Source organism: Macroventuria anomochaeta, assembly GCF_010093625.1.
Source record: "Macroventuria anomochaeta strain CBS 525.71 unplaced genomic scaffold BU25scaffold_9, whole genome shotgun sequence".
Classification (NCBI taxonomy): Eukaryota; Fungi; Ascomycota; class Dothideomycetes; order Pleosporales; family Didymellaceae; genus Macroventuria; species Macroventuria anomochaeta.
The window spans coordinates 664,877-687,039 of NW_022985370.1; the positions used below are offsets into that span (position 1 = coordinate 664,877).

Sequence of the window (22,163 nt, forward strand, 5' to 3'; positions counted from 1 at the left end):
CTCAGCCACCGTAGGAAGTATATCAGGTCGGCCATGACGATGGCCGAGCTAACCACTCCTCAGCGCCTTAGACGGCCCATCTCTGTCAATCGACCGCTCGAAGCTGAACTGCTCGAGCAAGGTTCTGGGAGCCGTGAGCTCGTATTGAGGGATTGCAAAGACCACCTTGACTCTGATGTTCCCCCCGATTTCTGAGTATTTCTCGAGCAGATACCGAAGAGCCTTGCTCAGGTCGTTCGTCATATCGCTTGGGTTCATCTCAAAGTGGATCTTGAGGACTGGTATGTCGCACAGCTGGTGAACGGCATTGTCGAAGAAGGTTCTGAAAGTTTGAGTATCGGAGATGGAACCCAAGCGCTGCTTTTGATCCAGGGACATTCGTTCCGATGTAGTGATCAAAGTGGTGCAGGGATCCTCTAAGTATTTGTACCCGTTGACATATTCTTGGAGACTGTCTTGAAGCCTCCAAATGATTGGAGCTATCCACCATGTCTTCCCAACCAAGTTCATCCCGGTTGCAAGGTCGGTGAGGCGAAGGATCAATGCCAGGTGTTGGCGATGTAGCAGGATGGGTGTTGCCTCCTTCCGTGTCAATCTTGATACTTGCAAGATAGCGAGATCAATGTGGGAGTAGAACATGTCGGTCTTGTCGAGAGGCAGTCTGCGAGTGCTGGGGAGGCTCAGATACTCGTACACTTCCATGCGGAGCTCAGGTGGTAGGTCTAGGAACGCAAAAGCACCATCGGTGCGTCCAGCGTCATCTTCAGTTTTCGTAGCGGAAGTCATGATGGCACTTGGCGAAAGGAAGCCATGGAGTGAATTTGGGTTTGAAGGTCAGTGCCAGCGATGACGATGTCGAGGGTGGATCTGGTGTTGCGCGTGCAAGGTGCAGTTATGGAAATGGTACTAGTGAGTGCCCGCGAGAGGTGAAGCGGAAATACAGGGGAAGAATGTGGGAGGTGCGCAAGACCACGTGGGCACTAGCGCCAGGTGAGTAAAGTGAAGGCGGAAGGAGCGAACGTGCTAAGTCGAGACTGTCACTCCGCGGCTGTGCTGGGGGAATCCTGAGCTAGACTGTTTGCTCTAAACGGTCGTCTCCTTTCTCATTCACTGACCGCACATGAAATGTGAACCTCGTCAATGGATCATTCGGGAGGGAAAGAATGTGTTGGAAAAAAGAAACGTGCTCAGGCTCGACCTCCAGGGCAAGGGTGAGAGGAACAACGATGGCGATACGTCAAGGCGCATCCGTTGTAGGTCGCTGTTGGCTTCTCTCCGTACAAGCTTACAGCACTCGAGGATGGCCAGATTCACATCATGGTAGTTGATTGTGACCTTGTCTAAAGGCATAAGGCATTCCACATCTTTTACTATATTGTTGTGATCATGAGTCGTAACTCGACTGGAAGGTTCAGGAATGAAGAGACACGCGAGCCGTGTCCGGTGCCAAACATAAGTGCAAAACTGAGGGACATGCTGATTCGCTGTATGGACGGCAGTGGAGATGTCGATGTTCGTGGATATCTGTTGTCAGACGTAGATGTGGGAGTGATGGGCATGCTGCGCGGACGAGAGTGGAGGTGCCGATGTGCGTAGAGTGTGTAAAACAGTAGGCCCACAGGTAGGAAAGGGGCAGGCACATGGCAGGTAATTTGGAAGCTAAAAGTTGAAATTAAGACCATGGCAATATTTTGGCTAATACGGACTCTGAACACTTATGTCAACTTCTTCTGGCACCGAGTGTGATGCGAACCTTGGAACACCTCAATGTTGCGCTTGCCTGAATGGGTATAGAATTAGGCAGACATTTGATGACCATAGGGCTGAACGGTAGCTGCCCGACGACACTCGAAGAAGAAGCTGCTGGCAGGCTTCAAAAACAAGGAGGGAGAGTGATCTCTTTGTGCCAACTATGTATCTGGTGGCGTTAACCCTGATACTCAATATATATAACGCAGAGCAAACCTTACTTACTCGATCGTCATTCTCGAATCCGAACACAAGGGTATTGTTTCTTCCATTATACGACCGCACTCTGAATAGAGCCAAAGGACGCTCTCTTCATAACAAGACATTACAATCTGAATTGATGAAAGATAGCTGAAAGACAGGATTAACCGACAGGCCCCCACCGTCCAGCGGGTTCCATCATTCCAATTTGGTATAAGCCAGAAACTAGAAGAAACAGAAAACGCTCAAAGACACGAAACAGTAAGAAACATGAGGATAAGAGATGGGTATCGAGTAAGTCATGAGTTGTGGTAAGCCGGGACCAGCCGACAGCGAGGAAAGAAGGAGGAATGCTGTGCTTGCGTGAGACATTGCCGCATGGCCTTATGAGGCGATTGCCCGCCTGCTTCGAATGTGCTGGAGTCCTTGCAGGCCACTGTTCCTCTGGCGATGCGATCCTCTGCCATTTGTTTCAACAAAGTTCTCAGGTGGATGGGTAAGGTTGTGGTTTCCGCCTTTCAGTTCCTTAAGGTCTTGGTCTCCAATAAGACGCTGTTGCCAGAGGTACTGGAACAGGTCGAAATCTGGTCGAGCCGCTCTCAGGTTCCAACCGTATGCAAGATGCGTGCTTGCAAGGTGTTCCATCTTCAGGTTCCATGCTTCCGGGCCTTCGTTACAGATTGTCTGCCATGCACAGAGCGGACATTGCACGGCGCGTGGAGGGTTCTTGCCACGGAAATGACTAAGGCAGTGCGTGTTCCACTCTGATTCGATGCGCGATACGTATGAGCAGTTGAGGAACCAGAACACACATTCGTATTCGGGTGTATTCGCTTCGGCAAGTTGCTGCATCAATACGCCGTCGACTTCGTCCAACAGCGGCTTGCCTGCGCACTGATCTGCAAGACTTGTACTTATGGAGCTGTCTGTGATGGTATTGGATTGAGTGTGACAGGAATGAAGCGAGGGTGGGTAGTCCGAGGCGTTGGAGGCGTGGGATTGGTGAACTATGGGCGCCATGGACGAGCTGCTGAGGATCGATAGAGGGTATCCGTATGGCGAACTCGATGAGTACGAATGAGGAGCCTCGAGCTCGAGAGCAGCGTAGCCGATCTGCACAAGGCGGCCTTGAAAGTCTATGGAAGAGTCTTGTTCCCAGTCTTGGATTGGTCGAATGAATGGGACATGCCTGTCAACCGTCGTTGCGAGCATGTTGGCGGGGTCGTCTAATAGTGGCGCCTGTCAGCCTCACGTCGTGCAGGTCATGCCTTACAGCCTTGCTGTAGAATCAGGCAAGTAAGGCATACAACCTAGTCGAGCGTGTCAGAACTCACCGCCGCGACTTCGTGATGTTTGGCGTCGGGGTGTCATTGGGACTGATGTTCAGCCCGAGGGTAGGGCTTAGCGCTAATGTGAAATGTGGGGTAGTTTCTTTGTATCTTTTGAACCTTTGGGCTCTGTTCACTTTTACACGCCTGAGACATCTTCTTGTCTTATATGCACCACTAATACAGCCAAAGTATACCAACTCATGCGAACATGTTCGCTGCAACGCGGCTCTGCGGTCTTCCCGACCGCTTCTTTGACAACTCACCTCCATCCCGCGCTTCGTCATCCAGATACAACACATCATGAGCGAACCAATGACAAGCGAAATAGTTCAAGCGTCAAGCTCGCGAACCCCCAAGACTCGCCTTGCTATCTTGGAATGGCCTGTCATTGGTGCGGACTGCTGCATATGACGAAGCGGGGCGTGGATGAACCCCACTACCTGTCATGCGAACTCATATGCAAGCGGCAGTGCCCACCGCCTTTTCGCTATGAGGTTCGAATATGGAGTATGGTAATCTGCCTTAATCTGTCGGTGTAAAATTGGACCTAGAATATTGGTTCGAGTCGCTACTGACTAGTCGCCGACTAGCAGCACACCGCACCGCCACTACACATCACTATCACGGCAAGGCTGGCCCAAGACTTTGGATTTCATTTACGGAAACTCGGTCTGTAATCGGCCGACACACCCCAAAGTAGCTCTGTGCAATCGCAATACTTCCGCACGATGTCGAACTCGATTGCTGATCTACGTTGACCGCCTTGAACTTAGCCGCCTATCCACACGAGGATTGACTACACGACCCCTTCATCTTGCAGCACTACGATTCCTTCACTATCATACTGAGCTAGCGAGCTTGTACCCACGGCACCCCACTCCTCGCTTCCAATCCCGTGTATTGTGTCAATGGAATGTCGGCATCCGGCCATCTATACGATGGTCCAGTCGCACTCAGCAGATACCCGTGTGAGGGAGCACAGCTTGTGCCATCTCGCTCATTATCCGAGAACATCCTCTCCCGCTCAGTGGTGTCTGTCGAGCCGCCACTGTCTTGATTGAGCTGGCCGTCATCACCCCTACTGGTAGTCGCCGCTTCCTCTGGATGGTCTGTGGAGCCTGAATTGTCATTGTTACCAGCGGTCTGGCGCTGCTGAAGGTTCTCTCGAAGCCTTTCTGAGAGCGAGGTATTCTGCACTGGGATATGAAGAGCGGATATTGTACGAACACACAAGCCATTGATGACAGTCACCTTAGAGAATTTGGGTTCATCACTCGATTCTACAACAACCTAACCTGATGGTGTTGAGGAATTGTTGATGTACGTTTTACAGATCTGGTGACGCACATCTTCGTAAGAAGCACAGTGGTCAGAGGTAAGGGAATGTAAAATGACCGATCCATGATTATACCAGAGTGCCGCCCAGATATATTGCTCTAAGGTAGTTGCTTCAGAAAGAGCCTGTCTCGGTGACGCTCCAGGACGATCCGGACCCAACGTCACGTTCATCATGGAGTAGAAGATGATTAATTTGCTGGTCGAACGATGGGTGGCGATGCGCGCTGCTTTAATTCTCTATGCTCAATAGCTGCTTGTTTCTCGAACACACGTGCTAAACTCTGCTGACATCAAGTCAGGTGACTCGCTGTCACATCCATGGTCTAGTTTCCTCTGGCTCAAGTACATCATCGCCACTACCAAGCGTCACGCAGGGCCTATCCTGTTACAAACACTTTCGTGGTATGATGTACTTCCGAGCTGCATTCGTCATCTTGTCAAAGAAGAGAAGTATCAACACGAGTGTACAGATACGCAGGTGGCTGGCATTGCTTCATTGCAGGCTCCCAGTTGCTAAAACTAAGTTAGCTTTTTGGTACTGGTCTCTCCGTTCCATATCTCTGACTCATTCTTCCTACATAGCCGATGCCTGCTCTCCCAGCGCGTTGCTGAAAAGCTTAGATGGTACTGTAGTAAGATTTACGGATGTTCCCGCGTCTGATCAAGCAAAATTGCATTCTCACAAACTTTGAGGCTCGCCGCCTTGGCCTCAAAGGTAGAAAAGTCGATTGTCGAGTCCCTGTTGGTTGACTGTCTGGCGCCAATGACATCGTCGTCATCTCGCATACTGTTCTCGCTCCTCACTTCATCTTCGCCCTGTGTATCACTCTGTAATGCTGTTGAGTTTCTGATATTACTCTGCTGAGATAAATTCGTCCCAACACTCATGTTTTGAGCCGTGGTCTCTGTGCGGGTGCGAAAGCGTTGTTGGAAGGTGGTTTCCACCGGTATCCATTACCTGATATAGTTAGCGTTGTTTGTACAAGTAGCCGGTCCCTCGCGGATCTCATCCATCTAATCTGACACTCTACTTTCTACAAGCGTATCCTCGAAGATACTCCCTCTCATGCCTCGCCACTCTAGCATCAGTCGGAATCCTTACCGTCGACAATACTCGTACACTTCCATTCTGACCCGGGATACTCATCTTGAAGAACTTGTTGACAGGGTCGCATACCTTGATTCTCCAGCGCGCCGGTTCCGGAGTACGGCCCACGACCTCGAGCATGATCCGACAGACATGCTCATACGTTTGAGGATCTTCATTGGAACCAATTCATAGACCGTTAACCTGATGAAAGTAGTCGAGGATAGCGTATCTATACTGTTGCTGCTTGGACGGTTGCTTCGAGGGCTCTACAGCTGTGGAGCCGTTCGGACGCTTTGTTTCGCCTGACTGGGTCGACATGAACAAGTGAAATCAGCAGAGTAGCTTTGCACGTATCCTATAGGTATAATGCTGACTCCATTATATTTCCTCTGGATATGTTTGGATAGTGAGCCTTGTGGTTAGTCGACAATCAGTTTTTGTGGAACACACGGTGCTTCCTGACTTCCTCGCAAACAAAGAGCAAGCTCTTGAAAACGTTGTGGTGTAGTCATCTCCGGTTCGTTCACTGATACATAGCGTCAATGCTCAAATTTTGAAAGGAAGACTATACGTGAGAGTGAAACGGTCATGTATGCCTCAGGTTCAAGGCGACAAAACAACAAGGCAACAATTGTGTCCAGATCGATGGTTTGACTTGAAACGACCAGACGATCCGACGGTTTTTTTTAGATTATTTTTGAGCTTCAAGCGTGACATGTAGTCATGATCATCAACATGCAAGATAGGATGAGAAACAAATCGCCTCCGGTGGTGTCTTGTGAGTCGTGAGGTCAGCATCCAAATTAGTTGCCGTTAGCCTAAGTGGACCACAACCGAGGTCCAACACGCAACAAAGACAAGTCTACCAGCCACACAAACCCGTCTTCGGACCCACACCAGGGATGACTGTCTGTTCGACTCATTAGCCCCTGCATATTGGCTACTGTTTGTTTATACTAAGAATATATTTTTTATTAAAAATTAATTCCCCATCAACAACAGCCCGGCTGGCACAATTGTAAGACCACTCCGTTCAACGAAGATATTCGGGCAAGCATTAACAAAGTTTCAGGGTTAGCGCGTGAGACTTTTAATCTCAAGGCTCAGGGTTCGAGTCCCTGGTCGGGCGATCTTTTTGCTCTTGTCAACTCTCACCACGTCTCTCGGCATAAGCACAATAGACAGTTTGTCTGCTGTCTTGTGTGCAATATTCTTTTTTGCACTTGTTTCCGAGACATTTGAGTCATGTACGGAGTTGGCTACACTTCAAGTAACGCACATCACAGCGTGACGGCCTCAGTACAGTTTGATTCTCTAGTGTGTACTTGTGGTGTGCTTTAATTTCATTTACTTTCATAACTACATGATGATATTGCACATAAGACCTCAATTCACATATATACCACCATCTGTCACAACTCAAGGCTTTCAAAGTGCATCTAGTCCAGCTGAGGCTCGGGGACCTGACCAGCAATAAGTGCAATGAGCGCAGCACCAACACCAGAGCCGTCCTTTGCAATACCAATGCGGATGTGCTTCTCGCCGCGCTTACCAATCTCAGGGATTGTGCGCAGGGCCTCCCTGATGTGCTCCTCGAAGTCGGGGTAGAACTCAACAAGCGAACCGTCAACACCGACATCGACAACATCCTCCTCGTTGACCTTGAAGTCACCTCGCGGAGGGTTGATGCCAGCCTTGTCCTCGGTTGTGGCGGTGCTTTTGGACTTTTCCAGACGGCCGGTGTTGATGATGATGGCACCGATGGCGACGGCTGACAGACGAGCAGCGCGGCGACCTATAGCGCCGGCGATCGTTTTGACGGCCTCTGCGTCCTCGGTGCTGGCAGCTGAGATACCGAAGTCTTTGTCCAGTGTTTGCCTGATCACACGGTGGCCTACACTGTTGTCGCCAGCGCAGATGGACAAGAAGCTTGTGTCGATACCCCACTGCTTGAATATCACGCTGTCACTGTCGATCTGTGTTGTGCTGTGAATGTCGTTCGACGAAGAGTTGTCGTCCTGGAACAGGGGAACCTTGGGGTCCTTGATCAACTTGACCAAAGCAAGACGGAGAAGTTCACCCAAGAACATGCCAGACACGCGCTTCTCAAACATCTGGATGCCAGGGTTGACGGACTTCTCGTCGAGCTCGACATCGTAGGGTGTGTTGGGCAGTGTGCGGAGGGAGTTGTCGAAGGAACCCCACTCGGTGTTGACAATCATCTCGCCAGTCGACTTGTCAAACTCTCCTACATTCTTAGCCTTTGTGAGCTTGGTGACTTTGTCCAGCTTCTCGACGTAGGCACCGTTGGTACCGGTTCCGAAAATAGCTCCGAGCAATGTCCCGGTCTTGCCTGGCGAGGCATACGAGCGGGCCATGAGTGTTCCAACAGTGTCGTTTACAAGAGCAGCTACCTTGACAGGCAAGTGCAGCTCGTCAATCTCAGCCTGCAACAGGGCGCAAACGTCCTTGCCAACTGCATCCTGGATGTCGAAGCCCTTTGTCCAGCGCATGAGCAGGCCCTTGTTGATGCCAACCTGGTTCACGGGGAAAGAGAATGTGAAACCCAGGTTGAAGATCTCCTCAGCCTGCCCTCCAGTCTGTCGACGCTTGAGTGTGCCAGCGTAGTGGTCTTCGTGGTGTGCCTTGAGGAACTTCTCGATCTGCTTCGCTAGAAAAGAGAAGAGCTCCTTCGATGTCTTCGCGGTCATGAGCTCTTGGGGAACGGCGACTTTGCTCTGGGTGAGGGAGAAGGTGGTGTTGCCGTGCAGCTGGATGGAGCAGACACGAAAGTTGGTGCCGCCCAAGTCGACAGCCATGTACAGGCCCTACAATCGCAGTCAGCCTTTATGTCCCCTGCAGCAGGCTTCAGAAGTGGTCGCGTGCCTTCTCAGTGCCATTGGGCACGGCAGTGACGTAGGTAGGGATCTGGCTTAGCTCGGTGCCGTCCTGTTGCAGGCCCTCGTCTGCGCGCAGTCAGCCTCTCAGTCGCCCACTATGGTGTGTTTGGGTGCGCATACCCATCTCCCTGATGAACTCCTTGACCGTCTTGTTCACAGCATCGTTGCTGAAGTCGAACTCCGCGGCGACCCGCTTTGCCTGCTCAGCGAGAGCCATGCTGCGCTTGGGATGGGTGTTGAAGGTGCCTTCGAACTCGACTATCTGCTCGGGCTTCGGGCAGATCTGGGGCTCGTGGAAGAGTACGGGGTTGCGGAGGGTGATGCCTGGGGAGCTGACGTGCCAATGCTGGTCTTTAGTGAAGAAGCGCAGGACCGTGTGAGAGAAGTGGGGTGCAAAGACTTGGAAGAAAAGCGCTAGCAAGACGACGATTGCACCGATCACAGTGTGGGTCGCAAAGGAGGCTCGGCCAGGTTTACGAAGGGGAGGGCTCCAGTTCGACTGGGACCTGCTGGATGCGGTGGTGGCTTTAAATGGGTTTGCAGGAGCGCTGTACCTCCTGAAGTGTCTGTTGACGGGCATCACCCCCGCTTTGTTTGGTCGACAGCTATGACGTGAGGGGTAAGCTCGAGCTTGGGCAGCCCTCACTTAATTACATGCAATCAACAACAGCAACGCCGTGCATGCCGACTCGTTGAGGAAACGGGCGGGAGACGTTGGGCCTCGCAATTGGAAGCAGCCCGTGTTCCTTTGGGGAGGTGTTGTTTTCACTGCACTGCGCTAGCGGAGTTGAGACGAGGGGCTGCCGATCTGGCGGAGGGCAAAGCTTCATCGATCGTGCGCAGCGGCCGTCAGACCATCACCAGCCTCGAATCTGGACACAAGTATCATTCGAGCGGCCATGTCGGCCCGACACGTTCGGAAGATATCTGAACGTGCTTGAAACAGCTTCCTGACCTTAACACTTTACTGCATCTCCCGTTACTGACCAATTCGCTCTCATTGGCTGCCCAGGTGCAGTTGTGAGGCCATCACATGACGAGTACCACCACCATCAAGGTTACCGATACCGGCAGCACCATCCCCGAAGCCCTTTACAGCAGCTGTCAAAAGTAAAAACCAGGTTCCGGATATGCTGAAGTGCCGAAAACTAAAGGTAGAGGCAACTGGGTGCAAACATCAATGTCACTTCTCTCACAATGCTGCTACCCTTTCGTATCCTCCATGTCGGCCGTCGCCTGGCAGTTGGGCATTGGGTTGAGCTGTAAGGCTGAGAGCACCGGATGGAAGTCCAGACGTCGGGAGGGCCTATTCCGTACGCGATTTTTTTTTGGACTCTTGGACTCTGCATATGATTGTTCGCGGGCTCGATCACTGGTACTTTCGAGTTAGCACAGTGTCATTATATCTCCTGGCTTCAGGTTCGCAGCTTATGCTTCGCGTCGTATCGTTCTTTCACGCTGATGATGACGAATGCGAAGGCGTACAAACTGCTGGAGGCTTTCGAAGCGTCACGAGGCTGAGGCCTCGTACTTGCTTCACTGGGCCAACACCGGTCGATGCGTTATGCAGCGTACTCTAAACGAATTTTACGGGAGGTATGGATATGGGGGTTAACCTGTACAATAGTAGCGCAAGCTGGTTGGTCATTTCGGTGAGTCGTCGGATTGTGGGTGCCAGGTGGTGGCTGTTGGGTGGTGGTTGTCAAGAACATGCATTCCCGCGACTCGCTGACAACTGGCGGTCACTACTCACGACCGATTGTTTGCCAGCGGTCCGCTACGCTGATTGTCCAGCGGTCCGTTGCTCTGATTGTCCAGCTCATTCGGTTAGTTTGGTTTGCTTCCTCACCCTTTCACAGCTATTCCCTTCTACTATATAGTCCCGATCGATCCCTGCCATAGCTCTTCAGATCAATCAACTCAACCATCTCAACTCTTCCACACCGACAAGTGCTGAACCTCAGTCGGCTGCAGTTCACTGGGGCGAGACTGCAGGCTAGACAGAGAGGGCAGCATGTCCACTGCGCTGGCTTGCAGTCCAGTGACGACAACTTTCGAAACGGATAGGTCCAGGACTGTTGTAGGCTACCCAGGTGATATCACACAGTCTGAAGATGTTGCTATGTCCGGCATTGGATGCAGGCAGTACCAAGCTACAGAGTATGGGAAATAGGGGAGGCCGTGGGGAGTAATCTACAGTCTATACGATATGCCGAACGCGGAATACATAATGGATCGCCGCCGCCAGACCTGCTCTTCCACCTAATTATTATGCGTAGGACACTTCTGTTGGTGCGCCTTCGTGTTGCACAGCTTTTTGGTGGAGAACCTCTCCGGGTAGCCTTCATAAACATGATCTGGCGGTGTTCCGTAGGCCGGGCACGTCGACATATGGGTCTTGAGGTTCATCTTGTGCCTGAGGTAGTAGCCTTTTGGGCACCCCTTGCAGTAGAGATCTGGTGCTGGCACCCTAGGCTTGAAGCTCGCTCGATACGCCTTGAACGTGTTCGACTGCCGAGTAGCCTTTGCCGAAGCCTTGCCTTCCTCGGTCTTGCTTCTGACATTCACTATCCCCTTCCGTCCGGAGTCTTTGTGACTCTACCTGATGCTAGCCCATCTCACACGCTTTGCATGTTCCTTCTGGTAATCAGCCTTCTATTCTTGGACATGAGCGCGAGTTCACCTAAAACATGGGAGGTATTCAAGGCAAGATGAGAAAGCGACTTGCACACCAATAACGAGTTACACGACTATAATAGTTTCGTTGATGTCTTCGAAGTGCACCTTACCCACTCTTTCTTCAAGCGAGCCATAATTGAAGTCCTGAAAGGTGAGTAGCCGCAATCATGTCCTCGACACTATCCGAGATCTGGGCCCTCGACATGCCTTTCTCAAAGAATGCATGCTACGCCTCTCGTAGGCCCCAAGCGAAGGAAAAGAGCTTCCGCAATAGGCATTTGCATGAGCACCGCCGTACATCTCGAAAAAGTGTAGGTATGCGATTCAGCTTTCCTTCAGATCCACCCTGGTGAGGTCGCATTGACAGGCGCTGATCAACGGTAGGGTGATTCATTGAATTTAGAAGTTGAAAACCCCAGCACCGAAGCGGACTGGGAAGTACTCGAGGGCTTCGATAGCAACAGAATGGTTGTAGTACACACGCCGAAGCAATGAGGTGACATTTCTGTCCCTACATAGGACCGAATGGAGGTGGCTAGCAATTGCCTGATGGTCTGAAGACGTGACGCGAACTGCGAATGGAGCTGGTTGTCGAACGCAGTGGACGTGATCAGTAAAGGTGCATTTGGTTCGGTCGCTCCTTACGGATTTTTGGTCAGATGAGAAAGTGCTTTCAAAGAAGTGGGTCTGAAGGAACGTCTTGCTTTTGTTACGTGCTCAACGAAGTATGCATCGCTACATGGTCTGTCGCTCCTGCCTCAAGGGCTTGCTCTGCTCTCTGCCAATCCTGTCTGCAACAACGTCGCTAAGGGAATAGACGATAGTAGTGTACACTGTGTCAGTCCAAAGCCAGACACAGCAATGTAAGGGGGTGCCTCAACGGCAGAGATAAATGCCAAAAAACAAAAAGCATGTGCATGTATCAAAACTCCTAATCGAAACAAGACCCAGCCCACTGAGCAACTCATGCAAGAAACACGATTAGCGAGTGCCAGTGCAAAGTGAGAACGACGCCGCCACAAAAACGTCTACAATATGTACGATGGTGACAAAGGAAATAACCGAAGCAACAACCTCGTCGCCAGGTTGGTCTGTATACGTGAAAATGTTCCTCCCCAGCCAAATTCTATAATCATCATTAAGTGTCTGCCACAGGGCTAAATCAGCCCCTGGCCATTCATGAAGCCCTTCCAACCCCAATGTGCTGCGGTCGGGATAAAATCTGGTGCGTATGCGTGTTCGAGAAGAGAAGCCGATTGGAAATCGAAGACCAATTGATAGTTGACATCAAGGTGCGCGTCCATGGAGGTATTCCGTGGTTGGAAAGCCCGCCAGCTTCCAAATACAATAGATAGTTTCGTCAAAGTGTCGCCACAAACGCTGTCCATGCAAAGTCCGAACATACTCCAAACCGATCGCCGCAAATGTGAATCGATGAGATCTCCTCTTCTACCGGACGCCGAGTGGAGGACGGGGTCCTAGGCTGCTCTGGCTGCTGTGTGCCGAGTTTTCTTCGGTGGAATTACTACCCGCGCTAGCGCTTGCGGATCCAGTCAGACTGCGAACATTTGGACGAGACTTGGGCGGGTAAAGATTGCTCACCCCAGCGTGTTGTTCAACTTGTTGTGGCGCGAGGGGAACGGGTTGTCTCATGCCAGGAGGTCCGTTTGGCCCATTGCGAGGCATACCGTTCGATGGTATCATTCCGTTGGGAGGCATTCCATTAGGTGGCATGCCGTTGGGTGCGTAGCCGTTAGGGGGAGAAGGTCGACCCATCGGTCGAGGGCCAGGGCTGAGAGGGTTGCCAGGCGACTGGCTTGTGCGGCGGCTCATTGAAGGGTAGCCACCATAGTTACCACCTCCTTGCATTTCGTCTAGACGTGATGCAGTCAGTGAGTTGGTTCTCGATTGAGCGCCCATAGCGCCACGATCGACATCGGCGTATCGGTTAGAGGAGTAGCCCAGCAGAGGGTCGTTCATGATGTCCGAATGTAGCGCAGGAATAGACGCCATACCCGCGGAAGTTCTCTTATTCATTCCGGGGCGTGAGAATGGGTTTCTCGAGCGACCTTGAGGGCCGGGCATGTAGCCCATACCTTCGGGGTTCTTGCGGATCTGACCTGCGCTGGGGACCTTACGGTTGCGCCGCGAGGTGACACTCATCATATCGAAGTTGTCGGGATCGATCATCGGACCAGGCTGGCGACCTCCTGCCATCGGATCAAAGAAGTCATCCTCGTCATCGTCATCATCGAAACCGTTGATAGACTGCGGTGGTGGGGGTCGTCGGGCTTGGCCCGGAGGAGGACCGCGGCGCATGTTGAGCTCCTGTTCCCGGAGCTGAATCTCGCGCTGTCTGATCATCAATTCCCTCTCCCGCAGAGACAGGTTGTTTGATGAAGCTGCACCATTCTCGTACGGGCCGTTGGGTGCACCGGGAGGACCACCTTCGACCATGTCATCGTACAGCATTAGATGCGAGAACTCTTCCAAGTCGTTGGCCTCGAGAGATGGACGACGTTGGCCATTGGGAGCGCCGTTCATGCGTGGAGGATAGCCGTTCATACCTGGTGGTGGGCCGCGACGCATCATGGGTGGGGCACCGTTAATTGAAGGTGCGCGGCTTCCAGGACGAGGCCCACCCTTCATGGGACCGTTTCCGTTCATGATGGGTCCTGGTCCGTTTGGGACTGGCGGGCCTCTAGGCAGAGGGGCTGACGAGAGCCTAGGGGGAGGCGGTGGGTGTTGCATGTTTTGAGCGGGTGTGGGGGTAGGACCAGCAGCCGGTCGGTTTCGGTTGACGATGTTGATGTGATGAAGGGTAGCGTAAAGGGTCTCGATACGAGGGACAGCGACCTTGACCTCGAGAGCAAGTTTGAGAGGAGATCCAAGATATGTCTCGATCTCCATAGGACGCTTAGCCTCGAAGTCCATCCACATTGTGCTATTGGCTTCTTGTGGCTGGGTCATCTGGCGAATTGTGGTCTCCTTGAAATCGGCTGGGAACGTACAGCCCTGAGCGTTGGCAAGTGCAAGGAGTTCGTCGAGCACTCCAGCGATTAGAGCACGAACACCAACTTTCTCCATGAGTTCGGCGTGGTTTGCTGTTTCAAAGAGAATACTGGCCGGGTGAAAAGCGATTGGACTGTAGCTTGTTAGTGATATGTTGTCAGAGGGAGATGGACGCAACATACCCTATCATACGCTCAAATTGCTGTTGCCTTATGTTGGGTGCGACCTTGCAGTCGACCTGCCCCGAACTCAACGTCATGGCCAGCGCCTCAGCCATGTCGGACTGAATCTGCGCTGGAATGGCAGCGTTCTTGTTGGCAGGGCCGACCCAGATGTCAGTCGCTCCCTTGTGCTCGAATTCGCTAGCACCAAGTTGTGAAATCTCTGCTCCTGATACCAATGACAGAACAACGTTTGTAGGGAAACGCTGCTCCAAGTATGATTCGACGCCCAGGCTGTGTGTGGTGTTCATAAGGATGCAGGTGTGCTGGGGCGAGACGACCGACTCGATGATGTTGGCGATATCGTATACGTCAGGGAGGGCTTTTACGCAGAGAAGAACATAGTCAAAGGGCTGTTTGGAAGAATGGGCGGCATCTTCGGGGGTTCGAACGACTGCAAGCGCTGTTAGTGCCGTGCTAGCGGCAGAGAAAGACCCGCAAACTCACCAGAGTAGGGCTTGAAGCGCTCGTTGCCATAGAGGGCAGACCTGGAGTGGTCGTTAGCGTCGATGAAGACAATCTGAGGCCAGGGTGCTTACTTGAACGAGATGCCGTACTGTGCGACGCTCTCATATCCTGATTTCCACACGAGTGTGACGTCGCAGGCGTTGGTCGTTTGTAACCGCCATGAGAGGAACGCTGAGACGGCATTTCCGCCAACTAGCAGCTGTTAGCAGAAGCTCTGGTGCATACTAGAAGCATTCTCAGCGTTCTCGGGGCAGAGCCGTGTATACAGCGCTGAGCCGTATGCACCCTGCCCCGGGCGTGTAGGTGCAGAGAATGCCCTCCGGGACTTGGAGTGATGACGCACCTGACAGAATGCGCAGTCTGGGGACGGCCGGAGCCATGGCGGGCGATGTGGTTAGGTGGTGTGCGGGTGGTGAGGTGCAGTGGCCGGCGGAGAACGAGGAGCCAAAAAGTTGGCGATGGGTGCCGCGTTGCTAGAGCGCGGACAGCGCAGCAGCAAACCTGGCAGCGACGGGGCGATTACGGATTAAGATAGCGGCAGAAACGAGCGTGCGGTGTCGATGGACTCGTTCACCAGGTCGACATGGAACAAATCGAATCGAGGGAGTGGGAGGGCGAGAGCGGACAGAAAGGATAACTGGACAACACAAAGGCGCAACGGTCGCGACGACGGAAGGCGGGAAGCAGCCACAGACACGGCGATAGGGCGGCGTGGGAAAGTGCCAATGGGCGCGCGGGCGATGCAGCGCAGGTGTCACGGCAGACTTGATGCTAAGCAGGAGGAAAGCGAGCGGACGCTGGCAGCGAGCAGAGGGGAATGCAAGTCAGGCAAGCTGAGAACGAGGATGCGTTGATGGGAATGGGCGGAGAGCACGCGCAGGAGAGGGAGCAATTTGGTAGGCCGATCGAGGGAGGCTGCTCTGCTCACAGCTTGCTTGATTTGCTTGATACCCGTTCACTGCAGTGCCCACCGCGCTCATGTCTGCCCATGCCTGCCTGGGTCCTGCCGCTAGCCCGTCCTGCCCGTAGTGCTGCACTTATCGCGCGCAAGAGACGCCTAACCGTGCTAACCACTCTGAAGATTATGGCGGGGCCCGTGCCCAGTGCCGTCATTGTTTTTGCATCACAGACGTGTCGCAGATGCGCAGCCACGGTTTGGCGAGCCAGCGGCGAGCCAGCACATGCGCTCTGCCGCTGCGTGGCTCCAGGTGCTCTTAGCTAGAGCTGTCAACCCATTGCGCGGTCTCACTCTTGGTCTGCGTCCCCTTCACGCGTTGTACGCGGCCTGCTCGCTGGTCCGGAACCGAGCAGTGAGTGGTAAGCAGCTATCTCACAACCCTGCCGTGCTGCTTGCGCGGCGTTCCGGGCAGGCTGGAGATCCGCATGCAAGAGTGGCAGATCTGAGGCGCCTATCAAGGGGAGACAGGCCACCACTGCTCCCCCCACCGGGGGCACACCTTCCACAGCACGATGCCGCGCTGCGACTGCTGCAGATTGTGCAATTGCGCGCTGCTTGGCTGCCTCGCGCCTGTACAGTCTCACTCGTAGCTTCGTACACCGTACCGCCGCGTGCCCATCCGGGCCCTCTCATGATTCTTTGTCTGCCTGTGCCTCGACGGCGAGCTGGCGCGAACTCAACAAACCCGCAGCAGCCAATTGAGAAGTTCCTGCTGCCCGGTGCTGCAGCAGTTCAACGCTCCTGACGTCGGTGGACGAGTTCCCATACAAGACTCTGCCAAGCCTAACCAAAATACGATTCCCATTGAAATTAGCCTGCGTGCACGGTCTGACACGTCCACATCCTTGGTCGACCTCCCAACGGCAGCCTGCAAATCTCCTAAGATAGAGGCTGCCGTAAGGCCACATTAATCTCGCTTTCACACCTCTGCCAGCATTGCAGTCCGTCTTTGGAACGCTCGTCGTCCGCAGTTGGACCACAACGTTATTGCCAAGGCAAAGGCGGAGCGTTGAGGCGGGGCCCTTTTGAGTTTGCACGCTCGCTGTGAACGCGGGAAACCCGCATCGGCGACGAGTGTCCAGCAAATGAAAATAGCTTGCACACGTTGAAGAGCGAACAGCACGACTCGCGGCTTGGCACCGTTTTGGAGAGCAGCAGGATCGGCTATATGATGAAGTCGATATCGACCAAATGCAAGTCGAATTGCAGCTTCCAACATCATCAGTTCGAAGAAGAAAGAATGCTGTCACAACGGGGGCCATCTCTTTATTACGGCTCGACGATCGCTGTTCCGGAGGTCCTGGTTGCAGCCAACATTGTGCTGTGATCCCGAGCTGGAAGCCTTGCCAAGCACTGCACACACTGCTGTTCACGACCACGACGTCCGTAAACACCTTGAAATTGACGACAATTGCGTTCCACACAACCAATTGTGCGTCGTTCATTCTGCAAGCGAAAAGACCGGGTCGGCGCCGTCTCTTTAGACCCACTACGATCGAGATTCAGCTCCTAGTCGATCCGTTCCATCACCCTCGAACTTGTGGTGTCACGACAGATTTGCACATCATTTCCAATCTTGCAACAAGCGTCTGGATGAATCGCAAATCTCTGCGCAATCTTGCTCGTCAAAACTTGGTAGATATGGTCTACAATTTCCTGACTCAAGCAAAACATTCGATATCTCTCTGAACCTCAGCTATCAAAATCAGGCAACGGAAATTATGAACACTCTTGACAGCGGGATGCCACGCGCCGAACCATGTTCAGAGGGGCTCAGTAATACAAGAGCACGTGTTATCTGAACACATCTGAGCTCCTCAGGGTTGCACGTTCATATGTAAGGGCAATGACCTTGAACCGCGGTTGATGTTGGGAGAGCAGTACTCGACAACCCTCAGCAGTTCCTCGAGCGCCGCTCCCAAGCTTCGAGTCAAGCAATAATACCAGCTCCGCCGGTTTGATACCGAGCCTTACGTTGACTCTTGTATCGACCGGGTTCATCATCCCCTGGCGATGCGTCACCTTGGCCCCCATGAAACTTGACAGCTCTCACGAAACGGTTTCAAGCGCTTGATCAGAGGCAAAACTTTGACATGGGAAATGCGAATGCGATGCTCACAGCCGTCTGATCTTCAACACACTCATAAACGCGAAATTATTGCCCTGCGAAGGATTAGTGTGATTGCGCACGACGCCCGCGCCCAAAATAGAACCATCGACAGGCCCTCTGCACATCCCCTCCCCAAAGGCCTGTCCGCAACATCATCGAGGCTTGCCACGTCTGCAGGCATCCTTTCAATGCATCTATCCGAATTGCCTCACGACTATGCAGGAAATCTGTACACCACACCAAATCACAAAAAGCCACGGCTTTCAGCCTCTCGGCACTTTTCTTGATATTGAGGCCCAGCTAACCGAATTCAGCCTCATCACCTCGTGCTCTCCTGAACCAGACTGAACGCAAACGCCTCCGCCGCGCTGCCCCACTGCGCTCCGCGGCCCCGTCGCCTCCGTTTCGTCGATCGTATGTCATTGTCCACTTTTGTTTTTATGGACGCGTTTACGGTTTACGACCGCGGCCGCTCTTGTACGCGTAGCGCGCCCACTGAGAAACAACACAGCGAATTATCGCAATGTCGCATGAACATCGACATCTTACGGTGCAACACTATGCTTACCGGCAGAATTGCATCTATTGGGAGGAATCGCAGCCTTCGCAATAATGGTCGTGTATTAAGCACGTGTCATCACAACATCAAGACTCCAGTACCAGAAAGCGTGTACCAAAAACATCACCCCACAACCATAAACAAACGGTGTATTCCGCGGACATCAACGGTTGGACATTAACGTCGACAATGTTTGATATCGCAATTTTGGATATGCGTTGTAAAGGAGAAGGATCCGGATGCTGCTCATACCGAGCGCTCACGCCGAAGTCGAACGGTGAAGATGCTTTTGCGATTGTTGGCCAGCGAGTGCGAGGGCGATGTGTGCACATCGCCACTGAGAGACCTCACCTCAACTGCAGTATATCGCTATTCTGGCGACTCAGGAGACATGCGAATACAGTGACTGCCGAATGGAAATCATACCCTGGTAACGGCTCGCTTGTATCCTTATACATCGCCACCGATCAACAAAATCTACTTCCCACATCATTTTGCTCTCTGACAAGAAAGGATGTGTCTACAACAGATGAGTAGCGTGTGCCTTCACACGTTGCCGCTGATCTATGTCCGCTCTGTGAGTAAGGATGTATAGTGCAGGAATTAAGGCTCGCGTACATTCCATCTTAAACGGTCTGCTTCAGATAAGAATCTGGGGATGCTCTCGGTTGGACAGCAGTGCCTTCCTTCATCCCCATACTCATCTTACGCATAAGGGCTTAGGAGATGAATATGCCGGATACCGTAATGACCAAGTAGTAGACGTCTTGCACTGGATATTACGGCTATACTCGCCACCAGGTAAACATCGCGTGCGAAGCGAGACGTCAATCAATAGCGAACTCGCTACTGCAGCATATCCAGTCGCAAGAGGGTGATGAAGGCGACAAGAGTGCAGACAGGTTGGCTTGATCGTCGATGAGTCTTGGTCCTAGCATGAGCTCAATGCGAAAGCGAGGTGCCACCGGGCGACCAAGGAGGTTATCGTTGACCGGAACTGCTGAAGTCACCGGGGTACTTTGATTGGGATAATGATTCTGCGGTATGACGATCGCGAACAGAACGTGGGTGCCATGTGTAACATCTAGCTCTCACTTGCAGACTCGACTCAGTGTTGTATGAAATGCAAGAGTGTCTGCCATCAGAGCAAAATGTCTTTCCATTTGTGTATCTGCTAATCGCGTCGCGTGGTATCATAACTTTTCATTACTCGTACAAGTCTTTCAACATGCTCTACCTCCTCTCCCAACCCTCACTACGCATGCCCATTCTCCCACTCCCCATTTCCCAACAAATCCCCCACACCAATCCACTTCCTCACAAGGAACGCGCCCTGCGGCTTCAACTTCCTGTAGTACGTCTCTTCCTTCCCCATGATCTCAAAGTTCCTCTTCTTATACCACTCCAAGCCCTCATCATTCGCCTCCCACACATGCGCCGTCACGCACCTCACTCCGTGTTCTGCGACTGCATTCTTAACAACTGCTTGGAGCAAGTGCATCGCAATGCCGTGTGTGCGGTACGGTGACAGTATACCGATAGTGCTGATGTAGAGTTGCGCGGAAGGGAGCAGACGGCACCGAATTGCGCCTATGAGGCGCGGGTTAGTTTTCTCTTTTTCCTCTTCGGTGGCGTCTTTTGAGGCGGAGTGCCAGAGGGCGATCAAGGTTATGCTGTGGTGCGGCTCGGTCATTGTCTCTTTGTAGAATGACTCTGGGTATGGTATGGGCAGTGTGAGGGCGTTGAGGCGTTTGAATGCATCGAGGTGCTCGTTTGTGAGGGGTGCAAGTTTGACGTTCGGTGGGAGGGGGCGCAGTGAGAAGAGCGATGGTATTGAGGACTTCGAGGTTAGCATTGGAGGCGTCGATGCCGCAGTCGAGGGTGTCTCGGTCGCTGTTGGTGGGGTCTCGTTTGAAAGCCCGATTGGTGTCGGTGCTCTTGAGATGTTCGCTGGTGTGCCTGTAGCTGAAGGTCGCGGGCTCTTCTTTGATCGCGGTCGTGACAGAGGTGCTGAGAGAAAGTCTTCTGGTATGTCGTTCCATTGCTCTGTTGTCTTAGGCATTGGAGTCGTGCTTGAGGGTACGCGATTCATTGGCATGCGGGGAGGTGCGGAGACAGATTTCGGAGGTGGTGGAGGTCGTTTCGGTGCTGCTGAAGCTGGCGGAGGCGATAGTGGAGGCCGAGCAATCTCTTTGCTCGCCGCTGGCTTCTTCAGCCATCCTGACAAAGAGGATTGTAGCATGTTTGCGAATGGTGTACGCGTTGCCTAGTTCCAGATATTATGTAGTAACGTGTGGTTGTGAGAATAGGAACATAAGAGAAACGGATTTGTTTGTGTGAAAATAAGTATGTTGTTATAGTGGCCAGCTGAGCTGCCTAGTCATGAGGACAGATGTCGTGTTGTTGAGCTCTAGACATGGCGTCAACTTTCTGGTGAATCCAACTGCTGCGCCGATCACTGCTGTATTCGTCTTAGCGCGCGCAACGCTCGGCCAAGCCTGAACTCCGACTTCTCCCAGCAGCTGCATCATCGCGTTGGCATCCCACACCTCCGACCACAGCAACATGGGCGCAGAGAACTCGAAACCCTCTTCGGAGGTCAAGCAGCATGTCTTTTCCGCGTATGTGAAGTTCCGCTGGTCCAATGGCTGTTGTGACTATCTATAGAAGCAACAAGCAAGCTGTGTACTTGTACTGATAAGTTTGCGCGCAGAGATCACCCCGTCCGGTTCTCGAACGAACTGGTAGACTCGCTGCAGAAGAACACCTTCGTAAGTCGCTCCGTGATCATAGCGCAAAAGACGATGAATTGGGGCTGATGCTCAGACCAGACGGATGCCACGCGCTCGAAAGCGCAAGAACTGCAGTACCAGGAGCGCCTGACCGCCGAACTCGAGAAACTGCGCGAACAGGGATCACAAGAGTTCTCTAAGTTCAGCGAGACCCTCTCCGGTGAGGAGCCTCAGCAATCGGAGCCCTCCCTAACAGAGAAGCTCGTGGATGCCACATCATCCTCGTCCACCCTCGCCGAGAAGAAGAAGCAGCAGGACATGAGCAGGACAAGCGTCACAAAGGAGATCGAGCAGCTGAGGGCGAAGCTCGAGCAGAGGAAGAAGCTGGAGCAGGTTGATGCGGACCTAAACAAGGCCAAGGAGGACGTTGTCACATGCTTGAGGATGCACGACCGTCGACCGCTGGACTGCTGGAAAGAAGTCGAGACTTTCAAGAGGGAAGTAGGAAGATTGGAGAAAGAGTTCGTCGAGAGGACGATTCGGTGAGCGACAAGGTGTGGTAACACACGTGCTTACCACGAATGATAAGACAAGCTCGGCCGATTGGGGTTCTGCACAAGATAGAGTGGGCTTGCAAAAGTGACCCAAGAGCGGCTTCCTATTCCTTCACATGTTCAATTTGGGTTTTGAGATTGTTTGCAATCTCTCGAGTCGTACATGCGTGTGCGTGCACGGCTTTGCACCGCCTCCCACCTTTTCATTATCTCTTAACGTCGAATCCAGTCTCTTCGTTTCTTGCTCAATTCTGCTTCTCG

General features: G+C 52.7%; 7 protein-coding genes and 1 pseudogene across 8 annotated transcripts; 2 read left to right on the plus strand and 6 right to left on the minus strand.

The window, feature by feature from the left end:
• Positions 1–48: 48 nt before the first annotated feature.
• On the minus strand, positions 49–786 carry BU25DRAFT_456829 (uncharacterized protein; the record flags this gene model as incomplete). Its single annotated transcript, XM_033710066.1, has 1 exon — positions 49–786. The coding sequence occupies one exon, from the start codon at positions 784–786 to the stop codon at positions 49–51; it is 738 nt and encodes a 245-aa protein (XP_033563963.1).
• A 1,248-nt stretch (positions 787–2,034) lies between these two features.
• Positions 2,035–3,403, minus strand: BU25DRAFT_274017 (uncharacterized protein). The gene has a single exon (XM_033701854.1). The coding sequence runs from the start codon at positions 3,160–3,162 to the stop codon at positions 2,335–2,337; it is 828 nt and encodes a 275-aa protein (XP_033563964.1). The 5' UTR covers positions 3,163–3,403; the 3' UTR covers positions 2,035–2,334.
• A 3,360-nt stretch (positions 3,404–6,763) lies between these two features.
• BU25DRAFT_t45 lies at positions 6,764–6,838 on the plus strand (annotated as a pseudogene). The gene has a single exon. The product of its transcript is annotated as a tRNA-OTHER (tRNA).
• Positions 6,839–7,148: 310 nt separating this feature from the next.
• Positions 7,149–9,189, minus strand: BU25DRAFT_429993 (uncharacterized protein; the record flags this gene model as incomplete). Its single annotated transcript, XM_033708580.1, has 3 exons — positions 7,149–8,537; positions 8,617–8,675; positions 8,730–9,189. 3 exons carry the CDS (start codon positions 9,187–9,189, stop codon positions 7,149–7,151), a joined length of 1,908 nt encoding a protein of 635 aa, XP_033563965.1.
• A 3,234-nt stretch (positions 9,190–12,423) lies between these two features.
• BU25DRAFT_485820 (uncharacterized protein) lies at positions 12,424–15,369 on the minus strand (the record flags this gene model as incomplete). The annotated part of the gene is made up of 5 exons (XM_033711245.1): positions 12,424–14,433; positions 14,483–14,915; positions 14,969–15,009; positions 15,061–15,181; positions 15,333–15,369. The coding sequence occupies 5 exons, from the start codon at positions 15,367–15,369 to the stop codon at positions 12,738–12,740; spliced, it is 2,328 nt and encodes a 775-aa protein (XP_033563966.1). The 3' UTR covers positions 12,424–12,737.
• Positions 15,370–16,163: 794 nt separating this feature from the next.
• Positions 16,164–17,719, minus strand: BU25DRAFT_274099 (uncharacterized protein). The gene has a single exon (XM_033701855.1). The coding sequence runs from the start codon at positions 17,390–17,392 to the stop codon at positions 16,577–16,579; it is 816 nt and encodes a 271-aa protein (XP_033563967.1). The 5' UTR covers positions 17,393–17,719; the 3' UTR covers positions 16,164–16,576.
• Positions 17,720–19,772: 2,053 nt separating this feature from the next.
• Positions 19,773–21,008, minus strand: BU25DRAFT_409041 (uncharacterized protein). The gene has a single exon (XM_033705967.1). It carries the CDS (start codon positions 20,856–20,858, stop codon positions 19,872–19,874), a length of 987 nt encoding a protein of 328 aa, XP_033563968.1. The 5' UTR covers positions 20,859–21,008; the 3' UTR covers positions 19,773–19,871.
• A 147-nt stretch (positions 21,009–21,155) lies between these two features.
• Positions 21,156–22,149, plus strand: BU25DRAFT_389069 (uncharacterized protein). The gene is made up of 3 exons (XM_033704498.1): positions 21,156–21,237; positions 21,330–21,387; positions 21,448–22,149. The coding sequence occupies exons 1-3, from the start codon at positions 21,182–21,184 to the stop codon at positions 21,892–21,894; spliced, it is 561 nt and encodes a 186-aa protein (XP_033563969.1). The 5' UTR covers positions 21,156–21,181; the 3' UTR covers positions 21,895–22,149.
• The last annotated feature ends 14 nt before the right edge of the window (positions 22,150–22,163 follow it).